Below are 13,642 nucleotides of genomic sequence, written 5' to 3' on the forward strand. Positions count from 1 at the left end.
TAGAACCTCGCACATGACTGATTGATATGAGAAAGATGCGTGCTGGCACCCCGATCAAGGATAACAAAAAAATACTCAGATCATAATCGTACCTCGGAAATTGCCCATATCCATTAAGATTCTTGTTTTGTCCGACTAGTCGGCACACCCAAGGAGAAGAACAGATTCCTCTCTCAGATATCACTGCTGAAGAAGTGGTTGCTATTAATGTAGCACGAGAGACTTACCTGCTTGTGCATTTCGATGTTCAGCCCATAGGACATCTCATAGTACTGTAAAGTAGAAGGAAGACACAGCGTTATTATATATACAGTATAATAATGGAAAAAGGGAAATGACATTATGTCCTGTAGACAGATTGTCTATATGCATTTCTGACTGTCCCACAGAGCAGTCTACAGCAGCCATCTCCTGGGTGTCATGTATCATGTCATTACACCAGGTCAAACCCTTTACACACATCCTGTTATTGGTGTCCTTCTGTGTGTCGCTGTGAGAAGGGATGGTGTGTGTTCTGTGTTAATGAGCGGGCCAGTGGCTCAGCATTTGCCCTGTTAAATCACCCTCTCGGTCTGTGAAGGCATGGGCTCCAACGCTCTAAAACAAACACACATACACACACACACACACACGAGAGAGGAGAGTAAGCCTTCCACCCCAAACGGCATGTCCCTAAAGCAATTACGGTGCTGGGGAAATGGAGGTGCTTGCGTTAGCAGGCGGCGAAGCGCGGGAACCCGATAGGCAATGGGGGGGGGGGCCTGGGCTGAAGCTCCACACACTGACCCGCTGATGGATACGAGTGCAGCGCTGCACAGATTAGATGAGATTAAGCCAGTCAACGGATCAATTAGAGACAGAATATCAGACAGCTACACAGGCCTGGCAAGAGACAATGAGATTAGCTAGAGGTGGAGAGTATGTGTCGGGGGGAGGATGGTGGGAAGAGGGGGAGGATGACATAACGACATCAGAGACAAAAAGACCACAGATGAGATGAGGAGGAATCATAGAAGGGAGGAGAGAGAGAACAACGACATAGAAATACACAGAGAAGAGGGAGAGTCAGGAGAAAAGGAGTGGAGAGAGAGAAATAGATGGGAACAGGGCTACACAGGAGGGGGTAAAATAAGAGACATGAGAGAAATCATATGCTCAACATCACTGCAATACTGCTAATATGTTGCAGTTGTAAGACTAAAATAGTGCCAAATTCAAAACTATCCCATAATAAAAAGGTGAAAGTATGTTTTGTTGAGATATATCATTGCAGTGTTTAACATCCCCCTGCCTGTACAGTAGTTGGTATGAATGTGATTCCATGTGACTGGGCCAGCAGGCCCTGGGGCAGACTGACAGAGCAGGGTCAATCACACACACACACACACACACACATCACAGAAACACACACACAGACTCTCACCATGATATAATGACGCTGCATCTCAGACTTCTCACTTGCCAGCTTGTCACACTCCAGTTTCAAACTGCAGAAAAAGGAGAGAAAAACAGAACATCTTTTTAGTCTACAGGAAGCATCCATCATATCTCTTCAGAGAGCCAGGAAATGATTTCATCCTTCCCTCAGCAGATCTAACATGGTGTCAATCGACCAAAGGATCCCAAATAAACCCCAATAAAAGGCCAATATATACACCCAGATTGCTTTTAAATGTCCTGCCTATAAATAGTGGCTGGTTGGTGAATGTGCAGCTCTGAGGCGTCAAAGACAGCCATTAGCTGTAATCATGTCAGCGTGCTCACTGCAGATGTCACAGGAGGTGACAGGACAAAGGAGGCCAAGTCACACCACTTGTCACAAACTTGGTTACCATATTAGAATGGTTCCGGTGTTGACGTCCCCCCTGGAAAGAATTCTGATTAATAATGATACAGAGGGAGAAGGGTTTACATCAAACAAGGGTTTATAATGGTGTATTTACATTAAGATAGTCTTTGGGATCTGGATCTGTGCCACTGTGAATGACGGCTTAATTAGGCAGAGCATTAGCTGTGGCGATTCTCATCATTGGTCCTAAATGGGAAACTGCTGCTCATAGCCACCACAGATTCTGTCACTTACATGGAAAAATAGTGGATGCAAATGGAATCATAAAAGTGGCAATGTTAAACCAGCCCAAAGTGAAAAGGTTAAAGAATAAACCACCTCATTACAATTCAAGAGCAGTCCTCAGATTCCCTGACCAAACAAGTGCTCAGGGGGCGCATTTCATTCAGACAGCTCTCTCCCTCTGGCCCTCCATCTCTACTCCTCTTTCGCCTGCAGCCTCCACTTAGCCAAATCGCTTTTCCCTTCTAAAAAAAAATAAAAAATCCAACAGCAGCCACAGAGGTTGGTTGTCATGACAACCAGCCTCCCCTGCTGCCACCCTACCTGAGACCCTATTGGGATTGTCTTTGTGTGCCTGTGATTGGTGGAGGCGGCCCAGGGGTCCAGAGAGACGCTCTCAAACGACACTTTGATAGAGTTTTATTGCCGCTCCTTCCGCCTCTAAATCGCTCCTGCTGTCATCTTTATTTTGATTTATGTATTCCCTGAACTATTTATGCATGTGAAGGAGGGGGGAGCGACAGTTACAATGCTCACTACTATGCTCAGGAGACCGCCTGCAGAACATTTCCCTTTAAAAGTGCTGAACACGGCGTTCTACAAAGCCTTGTCTATGGCGCTTCAGCTCAAGTCAATAGGCGGCGCATATGCATGCTACGAATTCGGCGTAGAGAACAGGTATTCTTTTCAACTGCTTCTGTCTGCCTCTGAAGGGGTTAAATTGTGGGGGGGGTCTGGGGAATTACACACCAAAGCCCAGGCACTGAGGTGTTCATGCTATAGGAACAGACTGATGATCAGACCGACAGGAATTTCACACAACGAAAGAACATAGGCTTTTATCTTGCTCTCCTCTGATGAAGCTCAATGAAACAGGGAGGAAAGAACCTTAGCCAATACACACTCTAGTTCCTATACCACAGGTAAAGAGGGGAAACCAGATGCAGTCGGAGCAGTGCAGCTGCTTCTTCAAAGGCTAGAAATCAATAAAGAAGAAACCTTCCTTGGTCCATAAACTCCATTTAAGTCATGAATTAAACAGCACATCTCAATCCAGGTAAAACGAATGACCTTATACCATCTAGCAAATGCCAATATTGTTGGGTTGTGGCTATAGTGGTACATCATAACACTGTTTTCAATTACATGAAAGAGAACAGCGTTGTAGACTCGGGTTCCAAATGGAAGTGACACACATCTATTGATCTGCTCCTAAAAAAAATATGCAGCAGAAGACACAAAAATGTGTTTGTCTTGCTGTGAATTATTTGGTATTCTAATCATGTAGGTTATGGCCATGTGATTTGGATAAAAGCAGCATGTGGTGCACATGCTTACGGCAATGACTTAATAGAGTAAAATTCAACAAGTGCTCTAATCTGTACTCTCACCTACAAATATAATATGGTTATGCTTAATAAAGTGATTAAGAGTTTGTATCGTAAAGGACAATTCCACCATTTTTCAACCTCATTCATCATCTCCAGCACCAAACCAGAGTGAAAACAGAGTATTTCTATGATCTGTGGTTGTAAAGAAAAGGTCCTAAAAAAATACTTCTCTGTAACATCACGGGGTAGGATTAAAGTTTAAAAAAAAGATTTTCAAACCCTTCAAGTTTCTAGCCCAAGGGACGGTATTTTCTTACTCCCCACATCACCGCAAATCTCATAGTGTTTGAAATTCACTGTTATTAAAATGTTTTAACTTTTGATGTCATTAGGCAGAACGTTTTATTTTTTCCTACAAAATTTTGAAAATGTGCCATTTTACATTTAAAAAAAGAAAAAAAAATATATATATATATATATATTTTTTTTTACATATGTTAACATTGGTATTGTACTGGAGAAAATGAAAATGATGTTGAAATTTGGAGTTGCCTTTTAACTAAAGATACTAGTTTCTCTGATAAGCTGTGGTTGGAGTGATAAAAAAAATGTACCTGTGGTATTGTGCTTGGAGGAACTGGAACTCATCCTTGATTCGGTCACACGAGTCAGAGGTCGTGAATTTCAGCTGCTGCGATGAAGCCTGAGACACAGAAACACCATCAAACATGTCAGTGAAATCAGACAGATCCGGCCTGGCTCACACCAGTAGGACTGAGTGTTGTATTGTTATCAGGGTTGGAACCAAAATTATTTTACAATCGTTTCATTCTGAATAGAATTTCATTATCATATTTTTTATTTTTTTACTGTTCCAACCTGCAAAATATGTTCTGAACAGCTTCCAAACAAAAAGTACCGGTTTATAATGTTCCTTTTTAAAATTAAAATTACTTTTCCAATCAGTGCGGATAGAGCAGCTTGCTATGGAGCCGGGAAGCTACAGCCTAGTTGTTTATATGCGTGATGGACAGACAAGTGTAAGGGCACGAGATGCGACTGACATGATGTAGGTGGAGAGAGTGTGGAGGCGGCTTGGGTTGAAGCGACATGCATTATCTGAATTTGGCCTACAGAATTATACCTACAGAGGAGCACATTCTATGGATGAACTTCCGACAGTTGGCTTAACATTAGACCAGTGCTAACGTTAGATAGCTAGCTAAAAAGTTTGTGTGCAGAGCGGCAACAGAATTAAAACTACGTCGTACCTTTTTGTAGTTAATACATCTGATGTGAAACATGGTAACTATAGTATCTAAGTAACTAGCATTGAAAAGGTTTATCCATTCTTCTGTAATTAAAATCTCCCTAATTTCTGAATCACGCTTGAAACATAGCTAGTAGGCTACAGTAACCTATGCTTTGGAAGGGGAGGGGCAGGTTGCATACACACTAGCAAAAATGTTCAGCTGGCGGCAGACACTGGAATAAGTTTGAGTTAGGTCTTTGCATAGGTGCTTTGTTGTGTTTTTTTTGTGGGACTGAAATAAGAATGTCTTGAACGTTAAAATAATGTTATCAAGCGGTTCCCATGCTTTTAAAATAACAGTATAGATCACTTTGGTTCCCGGTTCTGATTATGTTCCTCAATTTAGTTATTTTCCGGTTCCAACCCGATTGTCATTACAGTCACATTACTTTACAAACAGTAGTGGTGGTAGATGGACTAATTGTGTCTTTGTGCCAAACTCACTGCAGCTTTAAACCCAAATAGGAACAAAATCTTGTTATTTTTCCAGCTGACCGCATAATGTGTCAAGTGGGAAATCTCTTAAATATGTGTAGCATTTCATTTAAAATAAATAACTGTAGGTCTAATATAGTTTACTCAAAAACCTATACAAAATTGTAATTTTTCCACTCCCGTTGACTCAATCCAGTCTAACCATTGCCACGGCGCAATCACTACTTTACATCCGATGCCAACGTACAGTATGTCAGTGAATGATGAAGCCAAAAACAGTACATACAGTATGATAGAAATCCCCGATCATTGTGACATTGGCTAGCTAAGCTCATGTGCAGAAACACTTAATCAGGTCTAACGGTTGTCTCGCGCAGAACTGCGTATGTGCAGGCCGTCAAATCAAAGGCACTTATTTGATAAAACGTGTTTTTTTTTGTGACGAAAATGAAAACGTGTCAGTTTGTCACTTTCAGGAGGTTGGAGTACTAACATGTTCAGCTATTTAAGACATTGGCTTTAATCTAGGTTGTGCCCTTACCTTTCAAGAAAATTAACGAACGAATAATTGTTCACTTCTCAAACCCCAGCCGGGTCAGCTTTGCAAGCGTCCCCGGAAGTCTCGATGTAAAGAAATCCATATTACAGCCTTCGTTGTGATAATTGCGTTGTTTGCTCTATAATCCATCCATTCATACGCCAGCGTTATATACGATAAAGCCATGACAACAAAAATACAGTCACACAGTGGCGGAATAAATTCAACTAAATATACATCTGTTTCATCACAAAACCGAAGAACAACACCTGTCTGGTGAAGTACACAAAGCAATTATTGGATGTAACAAACAGTTATATGACCTGCAACGTGGTCAAGTTCGTTAATGTTTGACAGTTTACTAAACTACTGATTTTAGAACCACAGACTACACAACACAAGTCAGCACAAAGACAACATGAGCACTTCCGCCGCTACTTCAGAACCATTTCAATTTAAACATTTAAAACGTCAAATCAAGGCTATATGCTTAGTTTAATACACTGAAAACAAACTTAAAAAGGACATCAAAAACTATTTTGTCCAATCACTGTTGCTAAATATTCTGTGGCTGTCCATAGTACTTATTACTGTGTGCGTGCAAGCAAAACTTTTTTTTACTCACCCTACTTGTAGACTAGTTGAACGGCAATGCAGTCATCCTCTCTTTCATGTTGGCAAAACGGTCTATGGCTCTGTCCTATAGTATGTTTTTTGTTGTCATAGGCTACCTAGCTAAAATACTTGCTTAGCTTCCTCGCGTGGGCAACAATGACCCAACTAAATTAGCGTCAGCCTAAAAGGGCTAGGCTACAGATTGAACTTCAAATCATCTGAGGCCAGTGGCACTACATGACCAAAACGTATGTGGACACCTGCTCGTCGAACATCTCATTCCAAAAATCATGGGCATTATTATGGAGTTGGTCCCCCCCTTTTCTGCTATAACAGCCTACACTCTTCTGGGAAGGCTTTCCACTAGATGCGCAACATGCTACAGCCGCAACATGCCATACTCTTTTGGTCCAGACAGCATCAGATACATGGGCTACACATGCTGGGAGAGGGGCGCTGTTTCCCTCGGTTGGATGATTTCTCCGGTGAGATTCAGTCACTTGCTAATGGACAGAAAATGATGAAGAGGTGATGTTTTTTTTATTGGTCAAATATTTGGCATTCATGAATACACGCCGCCGTTCATCGACAAAATCTTGTAATGTGGTTATCAGCTGTCTGTGCTGGGCAGGCAACTGTCTTGTGAGTGCTGAGCAGCAGCCAAATGGAGCAGTTGCTATGCCATCAGGACATTACGGGAATTTCCTTAAAATCTCACTCCATTGGGATTTTGGACAACGCTTAGAACATTTCAAAATACAAATTAATATCCCCTCTGATTTCAATAATGCAACACAGGCACTAACAATTATGGATCTTAAAAGGTTCTGAGAAATGTGTTGAAAAAAATAAAAAATAAATACAAATGGAAGGCACACTCTGGCTGCCTGTAGATACTGTGATGATAGGTGGTAGTCTAATAGTAGACACCTTTTCCTAAAGGCACACGGCCAGTTCCAGATCTGACAGACTGATACATGAGGGTTTGTCAAATTTTCCCATAACTTAAAGATTTCCTGATTTTTGATAGCCAGTATTCTAACAATCTAGGGACAAAGTTAGGCTAAATGCTAAGCTACACATTTCCTTACTTGCAAATCAAAACACTAGATATAAGTAGGCCTAATCCATTATCATTATAACTAAGCAAAATCTCCACACAAGCCTATCCGACAGACTTCAAGTTCCAAGAGCTCTAACCTCTAACATTATCTAGCCATCCAGCCAACTGTGGAAAAGAGAGAGCAAATAGCAGTTATGTTGCCTACACAAGACCAAGCCTGTGTCAACAAAAAGGCACTTAGGGGCAAAACACCAGCTGGTTGTTCGCAGCTCTTCCCAGCCCTGCAGCACCACTGAAGTCAGCCTGGCCCTGCTGGTAGCCCCCAGACAGAGTTGGGGGGGGGGGGGTGATCTGGTTTCCTCAGTGTTTAGCACAGTATGCAAACGTTTAAAATACCAAAGGTTCTTTGAGTCAATAGCCTCAGGTGGAGCATTCCAGTGCAGAGAGAGAGAAAGTAAGTAAGAGGGAGTGAGGGCCCCCAGTGTTTCTTCCCATAAGTTCCTCCCACACAAGTTCCTCCCACATCAGCCTCACTCCGAACACAGCTCCAACCCGGAGCAGGTAGGAGTTGCCCTTTAACCACAGATACAGGGTCAGATATTTTATTTTATCTCCTAATGGTTAATGTTAGGGTTTGAGGTAGGGTAATCTGATCCTAGATCTATGGTAAGGAGCAACTTTTGCCTCGAGCCAATGAAGAAGTGGCGAAGTGAGGGGCCCCGTCTTCGGTCTTTCCAGCAGGTGGCCTTTATTTGTATTTTTTTCACAATTTTCACCAAGCCAGGAGTTTTTGTATGGCCAAATGAGTGTGTGGAATTCAGTCAACAAAACATGTAATGGCTTATTTTCTACGTGAGGCTTATTTGATCGAATATACGTTTTATAATGCTTAGGTTGTTACGAGTGGACTGACAAGAGGAACACGTCACATCCTGGCAACTTTGAAAAACAACAACTTTATATCAGTTGTTCACACGCGTATCTGCCCTCTAATAGTCCCACCTGATCTCACCTCCCAACTGCCTTCAATCTTTGAAGACGTGTATTTTAATTGTTAGAGCAGCCACATCTGTTAAATATGATGGATAATCTATGCCCGAGCGCCCCACATATGCAGGCCTCTGACCTTTAGCCTCACCCACATGCAACCTTTGAAGTACTCTAGGCTATATAAACATGCAGTATGGCTGGGCCTACTGTTGGTGGTGCAGTGCTGTAAAGTGACCAAAATGAAAAAGCTCTGTGGGGCCTCCAAGCACACAACAGATGGATGCACATAATGTTAATGAAATACTGCCGTAATACGGTGACACATGCCATCTGGTGTGACGAAAAAAAGGTGACTGCTCTGCGCGGGTGTAAAATACGTGCACCCGCGTGTGTGTATGTATTGGCCCAAGTGTGTGAGGTAAGCACGTCTCGATTCAGAGAGAGGACATAAGCCTCCATAAAGATGCTCTGCTGCCTGTGAAGATAACACCTAGTATTGAAATGAAACATGCACACACACAAAGGTACCAGTCAAAAGTTTGAACAAACCTACTCATTCAAGGGTTTCTTTATTTTTACTATTTTCGACACTGTAGAATAGTGAAGACATCAAAACCACAAATAACACATATGGAATCATGTAGTAACCAAAAAAAAGTGTTGAAAAAATATATATACAGTGGGGCAAAAAAGTATTTAGTCAGCCACCAATTGTGCAAGTTCTAACACTGTTACGGTTTTCTTCGGGTGAAAGAGAGTCGGACCAAAATGCAGCGTGGTTAATTCGATACATCTTTAATGAAGATAAAACACAAACAATACAAAAACAATAAACGTAACGTGAAAACCGAAACAGCTTAAACTGGTGCAAACTAACACAGAGACAGGAACAATCACCCCCGAAACACTCAAAGAATATGGCTGCCTAAATATGGTTCCCAATCAGAGACAACGAGAATCACCTGCCTCTGATTGAGAACCGCCTCAGGCAACCATAGACTATGCTAGAAAACCCCACTAAGCCACAATCCCAAAACCTATGAAAAAACCCCATACATAAACACAACACAAAATAAACCCATGTCACACCCTGGCCTGACCAAATAAATAAAGAAAACACAAAATACTAAGACCAGGGCGTGACAGAACCCCACCCCCCCCCCAAGGTGCGGACTCCCGGCCGCACACCTAAACCCATAGGGGAGGGTCCGGGTGGGCGTCTGTCAACGGTGGCGGCTCCGGCTCGGGACGTGGACCCCACTCCAACCAAGTCTTAGTCCCCCTGTAACGCGTCCTTTGATTGGCGACCCTCGCCGCCGACCTTGGCCTAATAACCCTCACCAAGGACCCCACTGGACTGAGGGGCAGCTCGAGACTGAGGTAGAAGCTCGGGACTGAGGGGAAGCTCGGGACTGAGGGGAAGCTCGGGACTGAGGGGAAGCTCGGGACTGAGGGGAAGCTCAGGCAGGTAGTTGGCTCTGGCAGATCCTGGCTAGCTGGTGGTTCTGGCAGATCCTGGCTGACTGGCGCATCCTGGCTGACTGGCGGATCTGGAAGATCCTGGCTGCCCCATGCAGACTGACAGCTCTGGCTGCTCCATGCAGACTGGCAGCTCTGGCTGCGCTGAACAGGCAGGAGACTCCGGCAGCGCTGGAGAGGAGGAAGGCTCTGGCAGAGCTAAACAGGCGGGAGACTCCGACAGCGCTAAACAGGCGGGAGACTCCCACAGCGCTGGAGAGGAGAAAGGCTCTGGCAGCGCTGAACAGGCGAGGCGCACAGAAGGCCTGGTGCGTGGTGCTGGCACTGGGCCGAGGACACGCACAGGAAGCCTGGTGTGGGGAGCTGCCACCGGAGGACTGGTGTGTGAAGGTGGCACAGGATGGACCGGACCGTGAAGGTGTACTGGAGAGCCTGAGAGCAGGGCTGGCACAGGACGTGCAAGGCTAGGTAGGTACACAAGAGGCCTAGTGCGTGAGGCTGGCACAATCTTCACCAGCCGACTAACACGCACCTCAGGACGAGTATGGAGCGCTGACCCAGGTGCCATCAAATCCCCGACACGCTCCGTCGGGCGAATATCGTACCTAAAGCACTCTCGGGCTTCCATCCGCGTCGCCGTGCTGCCTCTTCATACCAGCGCCTCTCCGCTTTCGCCGCCTCCAGTTCTTCTTTGGGGCGTCGATATTCTCCAGGCTGTGCCCAGAGTCCTTTTCCGTCCAATATCTCCTCCCAAGTCCAGAAGTCCTGTGATCGCTGCTCCTCACGATAAACAGGGGGAGTTGGCTCAGGTCTGAACCCTGACTCTGCCACACTCTCCCTGAGCCCCCCCCAATACATTTTTGGGGCTGACTCTCGGGCTTCCTTGCCAACCGTGTTCCCTCGTATCGCCAGCTCCTATCTCCGGCTGCCTCTGCTCTCCTAAGTGCCTCCACCTGTTCCCATGGGAGGCGATCTCTTCCAGCCAGTATCTCCTCCCAAGTGTAACAACCCTTGCCATCCAAAACGTCTTCCCATGTCCATTCCTCCTTTCGCTGCTCCTGCTGCCGCTGCCTGTCACCACGCCGCTTGGTCCTGGTGTGGTGGGTGATTCTGTTACGGTTTTCTTCCGTCGAAGGAGAGTCGGACCAAAATGCAGCGTGATTAATTCGATACATCTTTAATGAAGATAAAACACGAACAATACAAAAACAATAAACGGAACGTGAAAACCGAAACAGCTTAATTTTTTTAAATAAAAAATAATTTATTACCTTCAATACCATTCATTCTTTACAACTCATAATTTTCATACATACTCCAACAATGGTATTTTAATTTAACTAAACAAAACAAAAACCCCAAACAAAAACTCAGGGGAGCATCTTCCCTCCCCGTCACCCTACAAACTACCTTTCCCTATCTCCCCGTCCCTAATCTATCCCCTTACAAATCTAAATGACACCCAGCCCTAAACCCCCCTTCCACCTCTCCCGAGCAGCATGCTGCCCCCACTTCTTCTCCCCCTCAAATCTCCTTCCACCCTCCTCACTATCCCTTCCACCCCCCAATCTCTCCCTGTCTTCACCATGTTCTGCCTGGCTTCCCACAGCCCCCGTTTAAAGAGACTCATGAGAAGCCAGAGCAGAAACCTGTCCCTATCCGTCCCTCTTGCTCTCCCTACACCTCTCTCTAACCTGGCCCACGTCAATACAAAATCCCCCCTTACCAAACCTAACAACACCCGTGCCCTAGCCCATACTACTCCGGCAAAGGCACAGTCCCAAAAGACATGGCGCACAGTCTCCTCCCTGCCACAAGAGGATCTTGGACAGGTGGGGGATTGCACCAAATTATACCGGTACATGATGGAACGTACCGGCAAGCACTTATGGAGGCTCAACCAATTCAGGTCCTTGAGCCTGTTGTCCAGACCCCGCGCCTGCACTCCCTCCCAGACCACTTCCGAGATGCCCACTACAGGCGCCGGACTCCCTGCCTTTCTGACCTCCTCGTACAGGTGCCTGTGATCTAAACCTACTCGGGCAACTTCAACCTCAGGGTGTACACGCAGCCACTTGGCCGCATGACCAAAGTGCCACGGCAGCTGTTCCGCCCGAGGACCTGTGTTAGACCACACCATTATGCTTCTCGCCTGATACAAGAAGAACACCCGCAGGAGGTAACCGGACGGGTGTATCACTGGATGAGCAAGCTCCGTTAACAAGAAAGAAACAAAAATTGCATCCAGCTTGAGGGGGAAATGTGGTACCCCCCTACCTCCCTCCCCGATGGGACAGAGCATGCGTGCCCTGGCGACCCACTCGCACCTGCCACTCCACATGAACTGAAACACAAGCCTCACTAGAGGCCTCCTCAGACAAGCCGGCAATGGGTAGATGTACGCCAAATACGAAAGAGACGGCAACACATCCACCTTTAGGACCAGGACTTTGCCCATAAAAGACAAATACCTAGCCTTCCACATTGCTAGCTTCCTCTGTACCACTGCGATACGCATGTTCCAGTTTAGCATCGCTGAGCCGGAGGTCTCAAAATGGACCCCGAGAATCCTCAGGGCCCCCTCACAGAGAGATAACCCCCCGGGCACATCCGTTCTACCACGCCATCTTCCGAAAAACTTGACGGAAGACTTTGCATGGTTCAGAACCGCTCCCGACGCTCGGGTGAAATCCCCAAAGATGGCAAGGGACCTTGTCAGGCACGAGTCCTTGCACAGCACGAAGGAAGTGTCGTCGGCGTACTGCATCATCTTAACACGCAGCCCACCACTTCCAGGGATCAACAAGCCTTCCACCCCTGTGTCTGCCCTAATGGCAGCCCCAGAGGCTCCATGTACAGAACGAAGAGGAGAGCCGAGAGTGGGCACCCCTGCCTGACCCCAGACGAGAGGTCAAAAACGTCACCCAAGTGACTATTTACACTAACTCGGCACCCCGCTCCGACATATAATGTACGAATCCATCCTATGAACTTCTCCCCAAATCCTAATCGACCTAACACTCTGAATAAAAAGGATCTATTCACGCGATCAAAGGCTTTCGTCTGATCTAGCGCTGCTACCATTAAAGGCAGTCCTCTATCTTCAACCCAAGCGATGGAGTACCTGATTAACTGTAGGTTCCATCTAATAGAGCGGCCCTCTACCCCGCATGTCTGATCCTCATGGACGACGTAGGGAAGGGCTGTGCGCAACCGGTCTGCTAAAACCTTTGCAAGTAGCTTGTAATCTACACACAGCATGGTCAACGGCCGCCAGTTGCCAAGGTCTGTTACTTCCCTTCTTCTTATATAAAAGTGACAGCACACCAACAGCCATTGATCCCCCGGGACCCCGTCTCAAGGATGGCCTTCAAGACTTCGAGGACCACTGGTCCAAGTATACCCCAAAACTTGAGATAAAACTCAGCCGGCAGCCCATCCATCCCAGGCACCTTCCCTTTTCCCATCCTCCTAAGAGTGCTCTCAACCTCTTCTAGTGAGATCTGGGCCTCCATCACTTCTCTAATGTCCTCCGGCAACCGCCTGGACAAGTGTTCTAAAAACACATTTGCCTGCTCCACATCTATTTCCCTTTCCTTAAATAAACCTTGGAAATGATCAGTTGTCACCCTGACCATTTCCTCTGGTTTTCTAACTATACTACCATTTTCTTCCCTAACGCCATGCATTACCTTCCTACTCTGTCTGGCCCTAACCGACTTAAAGAACATAGCAGAACAAGTCTCATTGTGTTCTAGAAAGCCACTATGCGCAAGCTCCAGGAAAGCTCGAGCCTTCCGCTCCTGCA

General features: G+C 45.7%; 1 protein-coding gene across 2 annotated transcripts in view; it reads right to left on the bottom strand.

Annotated features, from left to right (window-relative positions):
• The window catches only part of LOC112250891 (TLE family member 5), a 42,608-nt gene that overhangs the window by 8,716 nt on the left and 20,250 nt on the right, over positions 1–13,642 (bottom strand). For both annotated transcript variants that reach the window (XM_024421417.2, XM_024421418.2), the window contains exons 2-4: positions 4,017–4,105; positions 1,424–1,487; positions 228–272 (exon numbers count right to left, since the gene is read on the bottom strand). In XM_024421417.2, coding sequence (XP_024277185.1) covers positions 228–272; positions 1,424–1,487; positions 4,017–4,105 — 198 coding nt within the window. The remainder of the gene's footprint in view (positions 1–227; positions 273–1,423; positions 1,488–4,016; positions 4,106–13,642) is intronic.

This window comes from Oncorhynchus tshawytscha, linkage group LG05, assembly GCF_018296145.1.
Source record: "Oncorhynchus tshawytscha isolate Ot180627B linkage group LG05, Otsh_v2.0, whole genome shotgun sequence".
Lineage (NCBI taxonomy): Eukaryota > Metazoa > Chordata > Actinopteri > Salmoniformes > Salmonidae > Oncorhynchus > Oncorhynchus tshawytscha.